Genomic DNA, 19,348 nt, shown 5'->3' with positions numbered 1-19,348 from the left:
AGTCAAAAAAGGAGCTATAAATTACGTCACGGTAAACCAGGCTCGCACCGTTTTCGTGTAGTATATTATAACTAGATTCTTCTGCATTCAAATGACCTTGTAGTTCGAAAGCCAAATACCCGAATGTAAACAAAACTAAATAGTCGAGGTATGCGGGCTATAACACGGCTACGCACTTCTTGGAATTTTGTTCGACTCACTTCCGAGAATTCCTAGACCCTACCCCCCACAGTGCCTGGTTCGTAAAGATGCGTTACTTGTTTCCTTAAATTTGAATTTATGGTGTTCCTTTATCGGCTATCTTTGATATTCGTTCAGCTGTGTTCTTTAAAAGGAAGTGCTTCACTGTTCTTGGATATGCACAAAATAATTAGTCACTTGAAAACTTTTTACGAAGTAACACAATACTTTTATACTAATAATATTGAAAAAACTCATTTTTATAATTAAACTGAAGAAAAAAAAAACAAATGATTGCCTCTCTGAAATAGAAAGATTTTTTCAATAGATATCACCGTATTTTCGACTATTATTATACATTTCAATAAATTCTGGAAGTTTTTTTTATCACATGATATACACTACCTTGCACTGACGAGTGGCCAAACAGCCCGTAACCGGTCTGCAAGTGTGTTCCAATAATTGAAAATCTATTACGGCAGTTGAATCGCCAACAGCATATGCAGGAATAACTTCTGTGAAGAATCCTGCACTGTCACCTGTCGGATATAATTCAACGCCCTTCGTGGCATTAGCCAGGGGAGTAGTTGTTTTCTGATAGGTGTCAGTCCATTAACCTACAATGTAGGGAGTTGAGACTGGCCTAAACGAATTGTTCTTTTAGATGATTTTAAATTCTAGAAGCTTTATGTGGAGATAGGTAGAAAACAGTTTTTCTAATTTCCTCTTGTGGCATTTTGGTGGTGTACAAACAATTTTCAAGTCATAACAATGAATATTTCTTAGTATACAACTTCCTTTCCATTGATTTATTTTACTTGTAATGAAAATCATCATCAAAGTCACTTGAATGGCGATTCCCAAGTATCTGATGTGATCTATGAGGTTGCATTTATGGCTAGAAACTTCTGAGAGTATAATTTGCTTGCATTAGCTCTGAGAGATTTTCAAGGAAATCAAGACACGTGACTCCTGACTTCCATTTTAAATACAGTGCTCAACAATTGACAATGGATTATTTTTCAGTCAATAAGTTTAAAATGCAGAAATGAAATAACATAACTAAATCTTGGATAATTTGATTTTATTTTTTCTCAAGGACAAAACACCAGCACTCCAGGAAAATCCTTATGGCGCTCTAAGAGCGGTGCCTCTGCGAAAGTAGTGATTCTCATTCGATTTGAATCGCTGGAGATTTAATCGATTTGGAAAAACGATCTCAGGAAGTTTATTCCACTAGAGCGCAGTCCTCCAAATGAAAGATTTCTCAAACAGTGAAGTTTGAGGTGTAGCGAGTTGAACTTCAAAACGATGAGCAGCCACAGTCCGTCGCCTATTTCTGATATGCACCGCTCTTGGTGGAATCAAATATGCCAAGTCACTTGAACGCCTCCCGTGAAAGTATCAATAAAAGAGAGACAACCTTTTTTCGATGTTCCAGACTATCAAGGTTACCAGTGATGTTCGCGTCTCCAATCAGGCGGATGGCCTTTTCTGGATGAAATCCAGCAGCTTCAGGGTATGCTTAGGGGCGAACTCCATACATGAGAACAGTACTCCCAAGAAGGTGTGATTTGAGCTCTATAAAGCATCAAACGTTGCTGAGATGTGTACAGTTTTCTGGTTCGGAACATTGTATCAAGCTTTTAAGAAGCTGGTTTTGCAATTCCAGCGACATGATTGTGCCAAGACATATTGGTGTCCATTTTAACCCACAACAAACTTAATCGCTTGTTCATCTTTGTTTTCGAAAGCCATATTGATGATCGCTCAAGATGTTGAAGCCTTTCAAATATTAAGGATATGGTAATTTACGGCTTTCTCCATGATTTTCAGTATCACTGATAGCAAAACGACTGGTCTATAGTTATTTGGAACATTTTTATAACCCTTTTTGAGAATAGGTTTAACGCGAGCAATCTTCCAACAAAAAGAAAAAACTCCCTTTTTGTAAGACAGGTAGAAAAATCTACAAAATACTATTGCGAGTTTATTTGCGTACTTTTTAAGTATAATGACGGGCACTTCATCAGGACCAGACGTTTTGTTGTTATTGAACTGTTTCGAAATTCCCCTGACTAGTTGTCGAAAAGTAGTTTCCGGCATTGTGGTTTCTAGCGTGGGAATGTGGGTGGTGCCTTTCCCAGAAAATCGGTAGTGGAGTGGGATGCAAATTGTTAGCTTATAACTTTCCTTTTTTATGGCTGTTGTTGCAATTGAACTATTTGCTTGTGTTAGTAGTGAAATTGTGAATTTTGTGAAGTTTTGATCAACATCTTCAGCTACCGACCAGAAGGATATAGACCCGTTAGGGTTGGCAAGCAGTTTATCCCTAATACTCTAATTGTGAAGTTCTTTGCTGTCCTTCATTCTCAGGTCGCAGCTGTTGCGAACTTTAACAAACATAGTTCGGCTTTTGGCGACAGCTTGCTCGCAATTTTTGTGATCGAAAGTTCGCCGTTAGAAGATCGTTTCATCGAAAAAGGAATATATGCAACTATGGATGATAGAATAACTACTCCAAAACCACAATTTGATGGATCATTAGAACTGAAACAAATATCTAGTCAGGGAAAATATCCGAAGATCCTCCCACTCAGCAGACCTGTAATGCCAAACTTTGCGCGGCTCAAATTGTTCCCCAACATTTAACAGTAATTCACTCAACACTGAAATGAGTTCGTGGTCAGAAGATCCCAATGAAGACCTTACGTTGTCTGTGTACATTTCTAGATTGGCTGCTAGATATAGATCCAGAAGACTAGCATATTCTCCATCACGGTCAGGAATCCTGGTTGGCCCATTTATAATCTGAGTAAGTCCGCTTATTGCAAAAGCCTTAGCTTGGCAAACTTGTTCGTCATTATTATTTAAAAATTTGAGTCATTCGATATTGTGGACATTGAAGTCACCGAATATGGTTATTTCGGCACTGGAATGATTGATTTGCAGAAAGTTAATGGTGTTTGTAAGTGAAAAGAACAGAGCCCTATATTGTGTATTGCGTGGTGGTCGATAAACGCAGCATATGAATTTAGGGATCTTCTTTTTTATTTCTTGTAATAAAAAGAGATATTCCAAAGTAACATCTGAATAGGGAGTGGAAATCACATCAAAAGCAAAGTGCGGCTAAAAATTTTGAGAAACTGGGTCTGTTATGTGAAAATATACCAACGAAGTTTCCTTCACGTTCATGAACAAATTCTTTTGCATAGGTCATCTCCATTAAAAAAAGCTCAGGTGTTTCAGGTACGGTGTTAATTTTCGATCTTAGGCTCAACAAACGCGTCTACAAGCCGAGCCACCATTGAATGCGGCGTTCTTTCGTTCCTTGGTGGGTTACGTTATGGTTTGACTGATGAAGCCAAACTCGAAATGCTTTTGGAAGCGAATCATGTCATTTCGCAGAGCCCAATATGTACGGTGTTACATATGGATGAATGCTCCAACTAAATATATGAGAAGGACAAAGGTGTGGAAGGGCAACCGTTTTTAGGTTCTAAGTTGAAATCAAACAATGTTACGATGTATAATGAATTTTTTCAATTCTTATCTCATTTCGGAATTTAGTATTTTATTTTTCGAAATAATTTGAATCCCGTCTAGGCTCTCATTAATATGTTTATATTCCCGGAATATCCCATTTAATGAACAATTATTGTATCGATATTTCTTATTTATCGATACATTTTTTTATCTTGAATATGGTTTTCGTAAACGATAGTATTTCTCTCCGATAGATAAGCCCATTTCCTTCAATAAATCAGTAAATATTTATTGAATTTATCTCGTATAGTTTGAAAGTAAACATCCTATGTAAGAGTAGTATTCATAATTAATAATTACACAATTACATTCACTTTACTCGTAGGTCATCAATGAGATCGTGATTAGGATTAGTTTTTCACTATATGGCATTACTTTAGTGAACTTACAGATATAAATTTTAACAAATTGCTTTGTAGAGAGTAAATTTTTGAAATTGATTGCTTTCTTTCTTTCTTTGGGAGATTCCCACATTTCTGGTATGAAGATGAAAAAAAAAGCCAACACCTTTCTTTCCTAAAAAAAACCAATTGCATTATTGAAATAATTTAACAAAACAAACTATTCTCTTGTATGATTGATGTTATGAACAGTAAGATTCAGGAGAAGAGAAAGGAAGTCCACTTTATCTTTGGCATTGAAAAAAAATTAAATAACCTGGTGTGTGGTATGAATGCCACTTCCAGATTGTTTTTTCTGTTATTTTACCAAAATATGTTAGAAATTTTGATTTCTCATTTTTCATGATCCATCTATCAATTTATTCATTCAAAATATTTGTTTGGCTTCAAATCGAAAGTAGGTTGGAGAGGAGGAACCAACTCTTCGTTCGATATGCAATGATTTTGAACTTTAGGAGTAATTGAATAGTGGTAAACGTTAAAAGGAGCTTTTATACATTGAAAATGAAAGAATAAAAAACTACCTGTGATCCATCATGATACAGAAGTGATTTTCTGAATTGGATAAGATTTCAATAGAACATAAGTTTGTGATAATATGTATTTGTCAAACATTATAAGAGATTTTGTTGAGCAAAGAATACGAAGGAAATTAATTTTAATTACGAAATTGAGTTCAATAGTTTCAGAAAAAGTGTTTTATTCATCTAAATTAATTATTTTGAAGAATTTGGTACTGATATTTTCAACTTTGGAAATGATTTTAATGAAATATTTGTATATTCTTCCTGAGTTGATGATGATCACGTTGAGATATTTTTTTTCATGACGGTAAAATATGGTCTCATGAACTTTTGTTTTACCGTTCAGAAACTTCAGTAGACTAACATGTTCATTATGAATGGACTGAACCCGTTGCTTGATGAAAATTAATAACACTATTCATGATAACAAACAATTTTCACAAACATTTATATTTCTACACGAGTTTAACTACTGAAGCTACGGTTTCCTAGGTAGAGGAAGCCACGTAATACATAATTATTATCGTGGATAGTAACTTACAAATACAATATCCCATTTTTGTAAATACAGGCTCATGGCTGATATGGTGTTAATGTAAGGGGCGAAGAATATTTTTTTTATCCGGAGCAACTAAATAGCTAGATCAGACCCTGTGTCATAGTTTTGAGATTAAAAATATTTTTCAATATGCTATATTGACCTTTATATTTCTACAAGAGTGTGCAATTCAGTTATTTACAAGTGCTTCAACACCAAATGCACACCTATTAATTATGGTCTGAATTTCATGACAGGCAATAATATGATCTAAAATCCTTGTAGTAATTTTTTCAACCTTTATGATTTTAAATTAATAAAAATAATTTAATTTTCGTCCAATGTTTCGAAAATGTCTCAATAGCCGACGCTATTCGTAGAAGACTTTCATTCGATACCAAATAATCAGAATCTACCCTTCTTACTTTTTCACATGCAGCATGATGGTGCCCGTGTCCTAAAATAGTGTGCCCAACTAGCAAGGTCATAGATTATATCGAAACAGCATGGGAAACGTCCCATATAGTGAGAAGGGCAGTTTTCGAACAACTAACTCTCGTTGAAGCACCGAACACATTCTCTCGTGTCTCAACTTTGAAGAGGAATCCACTCGTTATCGATGAAAAAGTGAACAACGAAATAATTAACATTTCACATTACCCAGGTGAATATTCATTACCGGTATTTCCGTTTACATGTTACAGTACTACTTAACATGTTAACGAATGCATAATTGAATTACTAATGTATTCAGAAATGGTGCAATTTTCGAAAATTTCAATAGTGTTCTACCCTAAACATTTTATGTAAATATGAGTTTGATCGAAAGTTTATGTGGTAGCAATTATTCACATATTCATGACATTGATGTTAAGAAAAATATTGAAGAAGTTCTCAACCCTCCCTTAGATAATTCAATCTCTGGGATGATTGCCTCACAGCTCGATATTAAATTCGTTAATTTTCCTCATTTATGTAAATGACCTATCAACCACTTTTCAGGACTGTAAGTACGCACTTCAGGCTGCCGGTACAACTTTAATCCGTTCAAGTTTATGTGGCCAAGATTTCTGACTTAGTGGGGTTTTAGGGTTCGAGAATATAGGGAAACTCACTCCACCATAGACTTGAATGATCAGAATGGTCTAGGCAGCGTCTTTGGAGATAAACTTCATATAACCCGTTGACGTCTTCATTTTAAGGTGTATCCGTGCCGAAAAGATGTTTGACTCTGTCACTAACGAAACCTTCGAGATACCGAGTGCCCTCTTATTGTAGAAACGACGTGACGATTAACCCAAACCAGAGGAAAATTAGCTCTGCATGGTTAAATATAATATATTGTCATGTATAGTTTACTTACATATGCTCTTACATGAGAAGGTTGCGTTATTAAGGTGGACATTTCGCACCTTGAATTTCAATATCGACCAATCAACTGGATTCTGCTATTATGCTATTATAGCTATCGTCTATAAGTCTATAAGTAAGATTCCACAGCTGCACATTCCGGCTTGGATAGCTACAAGTTTCTTGAAAGGATCAGCAGAGAGTTGCCTGGCTGATGGGTGCAGTTGGTACCCTGCAGCAGAGGGTGTCTTCAAACCCACACACTAAAATGTACCATGTGTTAATTATTTTTTAAAAGTAAATGTCATGGTCCCACTCTTAGCAGCTGACCTGGAAGATCAGTCACCAAATAAAATAATCATCTGTTATTGAAACCTTTGATGTAGTAAAGAATATTAATGGAGTTTTATTTCAACACCAAACTGTTATTTCTAACACTTCAACATGTGTTTCAATCACCAAGTAATCATCTTCAAGAGGAAGATTGAACTTCTCTTGAAGAGGATTACTTGGTGATTGAAACACGTGTTGAGGTGTTAAAATTAACGGTTTAGTGTTAGGATAAACTCCAGTAATATTCGTCAAGATGCTAAATCCCTGTGGTTTGCAAGTTGCAGTTAAGATAGAAGAGGAAGTCAGCATCAGGTTTATCAGTTTGCATCAGCCAGAGGGTGAGGAGTAAATAGATCCACTGAAGTTCGTCAAACGGTAACGAGTTGATTGATGAGTCATATTCACTTTCGGTGAAAGTATATATAGGAGAGAGATATTCCTTCGATGTTCGAGGTTATCAAGGTTGCTTGTGATGTTTAGGTTGAATAAGGCGGATGGCCTTTTTCTGGACACAATCTGCATCAACCTCAGGGTATTGAGCAAAGCTCAATATATATATATATATATATATATATATATATATATATATATATATATATATATATATATATATATATATATATATATATATATATATTTTCTCATTTTTCATTTCAAAGAAGTTCTACCTTGAGCTTCATAAGCATCGGAAGTTGCTAAGTTGTATACAACTTTCCTCTGTTATTTCAAATAATCAGTTAACGCAGATAGCGAAATTGGATGTTATCTGATTTTGAAGCATGCACCTTCTTAAGAAAAAGTGATGCTTGGGTTTTCATAGCATTAAATTCTACTTTGTTTCTGTTATCCCAAACAGATTTTCATCAAAAGATCTTCATTGAAGTATAAATTCTGTTGTCAGAAAAGCATTATATTCGATTTTTCTGGAAAATAGTAACGTTTATAGTAAAGGTATTTGAGAAAGAACCATCGATAAATTGTAAGGAATTATCTTCGTGAAATTTATAGAGACGCGAACAAATGTGTTTTGGTGAAATACAAATCCTATCCCATTTAAATCACTTTTGATCACATAAAGGCCAGTCGACCAGCTAAGGTTTTAAAGAATGTAGGTACCATGAAGGAAGTTTATTAGTTACAAATTTCTTCAGTAGCTACCATAATTGACAGTATTTGTTCTGTTAATTTTATTGTAGGACACATTGATGGTCCGGTTAGTGTGTATGATAGTTTTTTTCATTTATATTACAATCAAATCGTTTTCCAAATGCTTCAATGAGAATGGATATTCATTCAGTCAGAATATATTCTTACTATTCAGTACTATTCTTACTATTCAGTAAGAATATATTCTGACTGAAAAGCAACCGAACACGATAACATTGCAATTTTCTCAACGTTGATTTCTGTTAGCAGGCTTTCAAAATGTTATGCAATTGGTTCATACCAAAGCTTCGTCATTGTTGAATAAGTCGTTTTTGTGAAAGGAATCAGAGTTATTATCGATCTTTCAACCACAACGGAAAAATTCTGAAAAAAAATTGCAATGGAGTAGTTTATGAAGGCGTAGAAAGGGCTTGTGAACTATTCAGTTCATTTCGCGAATTGGATGCTTAAATTGTGGAAGTTGAAAATTCTCCAACAAGGTTAATGAATGATTTTTCAATTTCATTTTGATGAAATGAGTTAATTTTGAATTAAAATTTTCTATTTCTCGGTTCGAGAAAAATTGAAAAAAAAAATTATTTCAAAGAAAATTATTGTAATTACATTTTCTCGCCATATTTCAGTTTTTTCAGAAGATCGAATAGGATACAAGCAGTTAACCACTTTTTACTAGAGCGCAGTAAGTATAAATCTGAAAAAAAAATAAGAGAATAGCTCAATAGACGTTAAACTTTCCCGCGCTTACAATGGCCCGTTTGAGGATGCAGCCGTGCCTAAAATAAGGGTTGTTTGACAGGGGTAGTTTTTCAACGATACCTGCACTATGTTCTATCTACCTAGGACAGTGGCGTAGCTATAATGGTGGAGATTTTCTGAAGTGCGAACACTATCATATTATAAGATGGTAAAACTTCATAAGAAGACTCTGTAAACTACTGAGAGCTGTGCTCTCATTTTGTAATTTACGCAGTCTTTATTAGAATATACTAAATATATTTTCTGTGTTATAGTCAAAAGAGATTATAAACAAACGGTATTGAAATCTTCACAAATTTGTTTACTGATATGGCCTCAACTGATTTTATGAAGGCTTTTAAATTTTGAAGGTTTCAATGTTTCTATGAGAATTTTCGGCCGAACCAGGTTAAATTAATTTTTTTTTCGGGAGGAGTTATATCTCTTATAGTTCAAACCTTATGTCGGTTCATTTCCTAACCCTATCGTGTAGTACTGTAATCGAGTAATAGTAGAGATGGATAGTCTTTGCTGACTAGTTAGAAACAAAATTACTAAACTATTGGGGTACGTACCATGCAAAAGATTACTCTTAGGACATTGATTCCAATATTTTCCTGATAATGACAATAAAATGTATCGAAATATAATGTACTAAGAGTATTCTGCGTACCAATAGTGTAGTAATTAGGTATATATATATATATATATATATATATATATATATATATATATATATATATATATATATATATATATATATATATATATATATATATATATATATATATATATATATATATATATGAAATCTAGAAAGGTTAATGCAGTTTACGCAGCTATTTTTATCAAGTACTTTCTTGGTTTTTTCTCATTTTGTCTTCAATCGAGGACCGCCTGCCCGATACTGACGATGCCCAATAGGCTGAAACAGCTGTATACCGGTGGCTCTTAAATTGAAATCAATATGGGAATGATCAAAGAGTACTTATCTATTTATTTATATATATATATATATATATATATATATATATATATATATATATATATATATATATATATATATATATATATATATATATAGTCGAGTAAGCCAAGTCGAGTAAGAAATCCATGAGTTTCAGCTTCACAGAAATATCACACCACACACACACCATCGTTGGAGGAAAGTAAGGTATTCACTTAAACCATTTATAAACAATATATGCATATATTAATGAAAAGACCTACGAACTGAATAAGAATAAAAAGTACTTGAAATCAAAACCAGAAATTGGACTCTGCCGAATTACAGTGACCTGCAATTCATAAATTTCACTAGTTCGGACTTCCATTGTCTATTATATAAAATGATTTGAAATCCCTGAAACAAGTAAAAAAGAATAATTAAAAAGAATAGTTGAAAATAACAATTATATTAAGCAACAATAAACCTGAAATGAAATGATAGTAAAATAACCTAGAAGTAAAAATATAATAATTGAATAAATAAAAATTAAAGGAGTGCAAAAAGAAAATAATAAAAAATAAAAAAATAAAAAAGTGTAGAGATTCCAAGTCACGTTAGTTCACGACGTTTCGATTGTTGGTATCTACAATCGTCTTCTGGTGATGACTGGACTGATTCCTCCGAGAGATGACTATTTTATAGGTCGTTGAAATACTTTCACTTCCTCTACTTTCCACGACACCTTCATAATATGGAACCATGGGAATACTGAACTAGACGCCTTTCTGAAACACATCAACAGCGTGAGACCTTCCATCACTTTCACAATGGAGAAGGAAATCCACAATGAATTGCCATTCTTAGACGTTTTGGTGAAGAGGACCGACACTAAGTGGGAAACATCTGTATACCGAAAACCCACTCATACGGGACAGTATCTGAACCACGAATCCAACCACCATCAATCGACAAAAAGAGGAATCATCAAGACTCTATTAGACCGTGCTTTTGGGCTCTGTAATACAAAGGAAGGTCTCGAGAAGGAACTAGACATCATCAAAAATGATCTTCAGCGGAATGGATACTCCAAAGCGATGGTAGAAAAGACTTTGGCTAAAAGACAGCAGGAGCCTCGCAAGGAAGAGAAGCCGTCACAACCAGTGCTTGCACTTCCCTACATCAGAGGATTATCGGAGAGGATAAGAAGAATTGGTTCCAAGTACAACATTAGAACCTGTTTCAGATCCGGTAACACTATCCGTAGCAGCCTCACGAAAACCAGGCCCCCAAACGCGGACTGCGATTCCAAGAATTGCATTTACCGGATACCCTGTGAGTGCGGAAAATCCTATATTGGTGAAACTAAGAGGCCATTGAATGTTCGCATTGCCGAGCACAAGAAGCACACACAGCGAGGAGAAACCAGCAAATCAGGAATAGCAGACCATGTTTGGACCCATCAACACAACATCGAGTGGTCCCAAGCTGAGATCTTGCACAGAGAGGAACATTGGTTCAGGAGAAAATTCAAGGAAGCCGCATACATGTTGTCCAACAACGTATTCAGCCAGGCCAGCGTAGATATACGAAACATATGGAAACCCATCATCAAACGAAAAATGACCAACTCCCGCCAAATCGGTCATCTCTCACGGAATCAGTGAAGCGGAAAATGGAAAGTAGAGGAAGTGAAAGTATTTCAACGACCTATAAAATAGTCATCTCTCGGAGGAATCAGTCCAGTCATCACCAGAAGACGATTGTAGATACCAACAATCGAAACGTCGTGAACTAACGTGACTTGGAATCTCTACACTTTTTTATTTTTTTATTTTTTATTATTTTCTTTTTGCACTCCTTTAATTTTTATTTATTCAATTATTATATTTTTACTTCTAGGTTATTTTACTATCATTTCATTTCAGGTTTATTGTTGCTTAATATAATTGTTATTTTCAACTATTCCTTTTAATTATTCTTTTTTACTTGTTTCAGGGATTTCAAATCATTTTATATAATAGACAATGGAAGTCCGAACTAGTGAAATTCATCACGAAACATTGTCAATCACCTTCAAACAAATGCAATTCATAAACTGACAATTATCACATTTGTTCGGTGTTTCTATATTGAGTAGTTCGTTGTTCGGTGTAGTTTTAGGACTTTCTTAGAATTAAGGAATTTTCTCTTTTGGCAATTGATAAATTTATATATTTCTGAATCAAACATATTTTTACTTTTACAATTAAAACTGTTCTATATTTCCTAAGAACAATTGCGTCTTTTTCCAAAATTTTCGACAGGTGAAATCTACTAGAAAAATCAAAGTTTGGTAAGTGATTGTTGTATTTTTGCCTGAATCCACCTGAGAGGTTGAGAAAAATCTCTATACACTGAGGTATACGATTTAAACTTAACTTAAGAGTCTAGCCGATTAAAATTTTCATAAAAAAATGATCACAAGTAATAATAATAATAATAATACAAACTAAAATTTAGATTTTTCTAAAACCAAATCAAACTTTAAAATCAAATAACATCATATATATATATATATATATATATATATATATATATATATACCTGAAATACCTGAGTTAAGACGCTCTGATCGTATAAAGAGACGAACAACAAGATGAACAGTTCAGTTTGAGGAGTGCCAGAAGATGACAGTACTACCAACTGTCGAAAGCGCTCGCAGATAATTAATAGAAGATATAAAGCTTCAAATCCTTTTTGTAGAATTTAATATTGATATATATATATATATATATATATATATATATATATATATATATATATATATATATATATATATATATATAATATATATATATATATATATATATATATATATATATATATATATATATATATATATATATATATACTTCATACGATTCTGCGATAAAAGTTCATAAAAATGTATTAACTTGTTAATTATGATTTTTTATAACTATTGCAAAATGAAATATCTGAAAATTGTTGATAATTTTTTTTTCAATTGATATTTAGCTATGTCTGTTTTCACATTAAACAATGGCAGTTATTAACATAGGATATGCATTTTTTACGTAATTCGTTTATTAAATTGTTTTCAACAAATAGAGAAATTCAATATTTGCCTTTGGCAGATATTATTTTCGAAATAATTTATTTATTCCGGTATTTGGCTTTTGAACTATGAGGTCATTTGAATGCAGAAGAATCTAGTTAGAATCTACTACACGAAAATGGTGCGAGCCAGGTTTACCGTGAGGTAGAGTATAGTTTGAAAAATATGTTTCTTTGTTTTGACTCCGGGAAGAGGGCATATTTATTCTTCAGCACTGAGTTCGGAAAATAGCGCTTTTGTGGAATTTTGAGTTGAGTGGTTCAGCCTATCACCACTGATGGGACCTAGATGGGTCGAAACATAGCGATGTCTGGAATTTGATTACAAATTCATCTAGCTTTATTGCAGTAAAAGCTGCAGTGAAACACTTATGACGTATCTTGTTCGGTTGTTAATATCGAAGTTCCGATTTGCAAACTGACCGTCTTGGGAAGCCTCGTTTATCATTAGTATTCAGAAATTGAGTATTATTTCGATCCCATGCATGATATCATTAAAGGAGATCCCACCACCTTCACTTTCAAATGAAAGAATTGAGATTTCATGCCTGATGGTCACGTGATGAAAAGAAAAAATACGATATTAGTTTCAGTTTGCTTTTTAAATCCACATAAAGAGAATTGATGTGAAATATGAGATCAGATATTCATTAGTGCAGTAGTTAAAATAAATATTTGCGTTAATAAAAATACTTGTTCTGAGTATAAATCACGAGGAAAAAGTGGATTTTTCCACATTTGATACCTGACTTCCTTTGAATTTTCCAGCTAAATGTCAATTGTGAATTCATTCACGACAATCCATTCCGTTACTTCATCTCAAAGAAGAATACTGGAAAAAAAATCATAATTCCGTTATTCAGAGATTATTCAATTATGGGACAGAGTGTCTGAAAATTATACTATTGGACTGGTTTATAATTTCTGATACTTCTAAGAATCGATAACAAAATACAGATGACTCATTAACATCTGAAACCAGTATTTGATTCATTTCAAATTGGAGGCTGAGCTTCAGCCAACCACTGTTTCAGTATCGTTCATACATTCGAAGTATTTGACAATCCTTCATCTGATGTTTGATATCAAGAACTATAGCAAATTTCAATGTTCATTGGCATCACCACATCAACCTTATTTATTCGAAATTCGTTAGTCATACAACACAACAAAAAAATATTTTTTGAATGTTTCCTACACTAAATTAGTCAATTTCTAATAATTTTGGGGTGATAAAAACGAAAATAACAATGAAAAATTTTTATTAGCTCTGGTTTTTGAGATACACAGTACTTAATCTTAAAGAGTAGTTATATTATACGTGAAAAGTGAAAGTACATAAAACAATATTGTTATGTTTCTTTTAGAATATTTTAAGTACAAAATTAATAAAAAAAACATTATTCTTAGTGTTTTGACAAATAAAAGAAGTTTGTACCACCAAATTTCAATTAAGTCCATCCGATTCATTGTAAGATCTCTGTCGTTTAGCTTGTCTTTTATAAAACACTTCTGGAGCATCCCTACACACAGACCAGCAGTAGTCTGCAAGCATTGCTTCATTCCAACGGCCCTGATATCGCTGTTCCATTAAGGCAATGTCTTGATGGAATCTTTCTCCATGTTCGTCACTCACAGCTCCACAGTTTTGTGGGAAGAAATTAAGATGGGAGTGAAGAAAATGAATTTTTAAGGACATGTTGCATCCAAGTTGGTGGTAAGCTTGAAGAAGCTCTTTAACCAATGCTGTGAAGTTATCATCTCTTTTGTTACCTAAAAACCCATGTACAACCCCCTTAAAGGCTTCCCAGGCTCTTTTTTCATTTCCTGTTAAAATCATGTCAAAAGCAGGATCATTTACGATTTCACGGATTTGAGGCCCAATAAAGATGCCTTCCTTGACTTAAGCATCACTCAACCTGGGAAACTTTGCTCTCAAGTACTTAAAAGCTTGTCCTTCCTGGTCCATGGCCTTCACAAAGTTTTTCATTAGTCCCAACTTAATATGTAATGGGGGAAGGAGAACATCCTTAGGATCTACAAGAGGCTCGTAAACTACATTTTTCTCATTAGGGTTTAGGTCTCGTGTAGGCCAGTTCATTTTTTTATAGTGAGATTTTCTATCCCGACTGTCCCACAGACACAAAAAACAACAGTACTTGGTGAACCCTAATTGCATTCCTAGGAGTATAGCAATGACTTTCAGATCACCACAGATGTGCCACTTGTGTTGTTCATATTTGATTGATTGGAGAAGTGTTTTCATATTTATATACGTTTCCTTCATGTGAACTGCATGACCTATAGGAATAGAGGGTAGCTGATTTCCATTATGCAGAAGTACAGCTTTTAAGCTTAGTTTTGAAGAGTCTATAAACAGTATCCATTCAGATGGAGTGTGATCCAAATTCAAGCAGTCCATCAAACCATTAACATCAGAACAAACTACGAGGTTTTCTTTTTTCTCAAAAAAAGGAAGCAAATCTTTTTGACGCTGTCTGTACTGAGATATTTTCACATCATGTTTTAGAAGATTCCACTGTTGTAGTCTTGACCCTAACAGCTCAGCCTTTTCCTTAGACAAGCGAAGATCTCTTATAAGGTCACTCAACTCTGCTTGACTAATTCTGTGCGGATCACTAGACCTATCGCTTACCTCAAAATCAGGGTCATAGGATGTAGAAGGATGGGTTGCTCCTTCTAAACAGTCTTCATCACCTTCCTCTAAAATTTCATAGTTTTGGGGTGGAGAAGGGACTGGCAAATTGTCTGAGTGTGGTACAGGCCGAAGAGCAGATGGGAGATTAGGGTATTTAACCGTTCCTCTTTTCTTCATAGATAAACCTTGCTTAATGGGAGGAGTTAAGCAGAAATAACAGTCGTCTGTATGATTGGTAGGCTCACGCCAAACCATAGGTACTGCAAAAGCCATTGCTCGGTTTTTATTTTTCAGCCACTCTTGCAATATGACGGAACAAGAATTACAACATATATGAGGAGCCCCTGATTTATCTTGGTCCCCAACTTTCACACCAAAATAATGTTCATAGGCTGTCTTAACGATAGGTGTCATTTTACGTTTCTGAGCCTTAAGTGTTATTTCACCACTTATATAGCAAAAGCTATCGACAGAATTCACACACTTTCGAGGCATTTCAGATCAGCACTTAAATTAATTTAAAAATCAACTTCACACGATAATTTCAATAGCAACCACGTGCGTACAATTGACAAACTCACATAGGTTATGTTTACTACTTAAGAACAGCTGATGAGAGGGGTGTTATGTAAACAAACATGTGTACCAACTGTTGGTGATGAAATATTTCATTTGTTGAAAACTCAATATACATATATATAATATAATGATACTATATCTTGAAAACAAGAGCTAATATATAATTTTTATGGTCACTTTCGGTTTTAACACGTGGAAATACATTAAAATCATCTAATTTCAACCCCGAAACAAAAACTTTGTTGTGTTGTATAATTATTGATAGTGCAGATATTCAAAGGAAAATGTATTAACTAGCATTCCTATTATTCGGTATAGTAGCTACTTTCAAATTGAATTTTCATCATTATTTTCAGGTTCCGAAGGTGGTAGTGCAAGTCACGTAGGCTCGGAGGCTAGCTTTGGACTCAGAAGGGGAAAATGCAAATGGTTCAATGTCGCCAAAGGATGGGGTTTCATCACACCTGACGATGGGGGTCAAGACGTTTTTGTGCACCAGGTATATTTTTTTGAAACATTCCAATCAAATAATGATGAAACAGTAAAATCATTACATTTCATCAGCTCGGACTTCCATTGTCTGATATGATATGAGTTGATTTGAAATTCCTGAAAGAATGTAAAAAAAATTAAAAAAATAAAAATATAGATTCTTTCAGGGATTTCAAATCAATGTATATCATATTAGACAATGGAAGTCTGAACTGATGAAATGCACCACGAAACATTGTCAAACACGTTCAAACGAACAGGGAGTAAAATTAATGTTATTTCCAGCGAAATTCAGTAGTTTTATGCTAGGTGAAAACATCATTGTGTTCCTCAAAAATATAAATAATCACGATGATGACTTTGTCAAAGCCATTTTCTGGGTTTGTTAGCCGTGATCAGCAGGTTTTTATGTTGGACGTTTCGTTTATCACCATGCACTATGGAAGAAGATACTCAGTAAAAAAACCTAAGCCAGTCGTCTTTGATGATGTCTATCGCAGTAGTAGATGAAATACTGATACTTAGTTTTTTTAAGAAAGCTTATGAAAGCTTTCTTGAGAAAGCTGAGTATCAATATTTATTTTTTTCAATACATTTCTTTTCAATTTCTGGGCAAAATTCATGAATACGACAAGTTACTGAGGAATTGGAATTTCCAGTTGTTTATATTACGCAGCAACTTCAGCAGATTCTCTATTGATTTAGCTTTAATTTTTTCAGATTGTGGAAGGTTATAAATCGAAAAAAAAACAGTATAAAATGGCTCAAAATATAAGTACATAAAAAATAGTTATATTTTATTGACTTCGACTTTAACACCAGGTCGCTGCAGACCACGGCCAGAAAAATCGGAAAACAGCCTTCATATAATTATATTATATTATTATTTATTTATATTATTACCAACATGGCTACTTTGTGAATGTTGTGGATTTTAACGCGTTCATGACAAAAGTGAGCTACAGTTCAAAACAATCAAAACCATAGAATTCATGCTACCTCGTTCGTGACGGTTATTCGAGATTTTGAAAATATCCATCTACATTGGCAGCTACAAATCAAAAATATATCATTTTGATTATATAAATATGAAGTTATTTTTATAATGGTTGCCATCTTATAAAGAGACGATAACTTTAGAAGATGAGAGATAAAGGAAGACAAAGGCGAAAAAAGGGGAAAAAAGGAGGCTAGGTTGATTGATATTTTTAAAATAACTGAATTATTAGCGCTATTGAAAACCATTGCTAATGTTCCGAAATGACTGCAGTATAAAATGTATATTTAAGGATTGGTCGAGTTACCTGAAGGAAGTTCAATCCAAATCATACGAGGTAGGTCCCATTCAAGTGGATCACACTGTAGTAGTGTACCTCTGTGACTAATCTGACAATGTTGAAAGAATGAATCATCGTCCCGTTGCCCACGATATTCCGCTCAATAAACCAATGTACTTCTGGATTTAAACGGGTGTCTCTATTCGGATGTGATCTGTATAATTTGTACTGAATTTTCTTCAGATGTCTCTTTGATTGATCCCATCTGAATGGATCAACCTAGAAATCTTTAGAGAGTAATGAAAGGCGATCTAAAGTTCTCTCTCACTCTGGTTTCGTATTAATAAGAGTCATTCTATATGAACATTTTGAATTTCGTATAATTTTCAATTGTCAGATGAACATTCACAGTATCTGTATAACAATATTTCTATAAAAAACAAGCATAAATGATGTTGATGGTGCTACAGCCAATACTCATCAAATGCTCAGCTCCTATTGATTATTTCTTTATTGGAAAATTCACGAATAGTGTTTGATTTTTTAGAGCAACCAGCATTTTTCTTATGACATCCATGCTCGCAACCACTTGGTATATCGCAGAACTGGCAGCATGTTTCGTGCCGTGACCTTTGCTGTTACCACATCATTAAGCTTCATATCTTTCTTCATTCAATAGTTCAAGGTTTGGGTTGTAGTTTGGTGGTTGAGGTGGTGAATTGAAATGGAAAAAATATAATACAGCCGAAAAAGATAACAATAAAATAAAAAAGTGTTGAAAATGTTTTCTTGAAGACGCGAAAAGTAATTTTGTATTGGACACAAGGAAAATATAATTGATATGTCGGGAAACTAAGAAATAGAAAAGTTGAAGCCATTTTAGAATTTTTACTTTTGCACTCATAAAACTGTTGAAGACATTGTGTTTCGAAGATTGATATTCTCACTGCAAATGAAATTTTATTAACAAATATATAGCCTATCATTAGCAAAATTTAAGGGCGCCACTCATTTATAAATGTTTTCGGTAAAATTATTAATTATACAAAAATTCACTCTGTCGACTTCACAACACAACAAAAAAATATTTTTTGAATGTTTCCTACACTAAATTAGTCAATTTCTACTAATTTTGGGGTGATAAAAACGAAAATAACAATGAAAAATTTTTATTAGCTCTGGTTTTTGAGATACACAGTACTTAATCTTAAAGAGTAGTTTTACTATACGTGAAAAGTGAAAGTACATAAAACAATATTGTTATGTTTCTTTTAGAATATTTTAAGTACAAAATTAATAAAAAAAAAACATTATTCTTAGTGTTTTGACAAATAAAAGAAGTTTGTACCTCCAAATTTCAATTAAGTCCATCCGATTCATTGTAAGATCGCTGTCGTTTAGCTTGTCTTTTATAAAACACTTCTGGAGCATCCCTACACACAGACCAGCAGTAGTCTGCAAGCATTGCTTCATTCCAACGGCCCTGATATCTCTGTTCCATTAA

At 33.8% G+C, this 19,348-nt stretch overlaps 1 protein-coding gene across 1 annotated transcript in view; it reads left to right on the top strand.

Moving 5' to 3' along the window:
* LOC111516567 (protein lin-28 homolog) overlaps nucleotides 1–19,348 on the top strand; it is a 61,811-nt gene that overhangs the window by 11,125 nt on the left and 31,338 nt on the right. The window contains exon 2 of the mRNA XM_074178598.1: nucleotides 16,432–16,574. Within this exon, the coding sequence (XP_074034699.1) occupies nucleotides 16,432–16,574 (143 nt within the window). The remainder of the gene's footprint in view (nucleotides 1–16,431; nucleotides 16,575–19,348) is intronic.

This window comes from Leptinotarsa decemlineata, unplaced genomic scaffold, assembly GCF_025532065.1.
Source record: "Leptinotarsa decemlineata unplaced genomic scaffold, Ldec_3_MD MMD2_tig00004204_RagTag_RagTag, whole genome shotgun sequence".
Taxonomy (NCBI): domain Eukaryota; kingdom Metazoa; phylum Arthropoda; class Insecta; order Coleoptera; family Chrysomelidae; genus Leptinotarsa; species Leptinotarsa decemlineata.
Note: the sequence above shows the minus strand (reverse complement) of the source record. Positions and strands in the feature narration are given on the sequence as shown.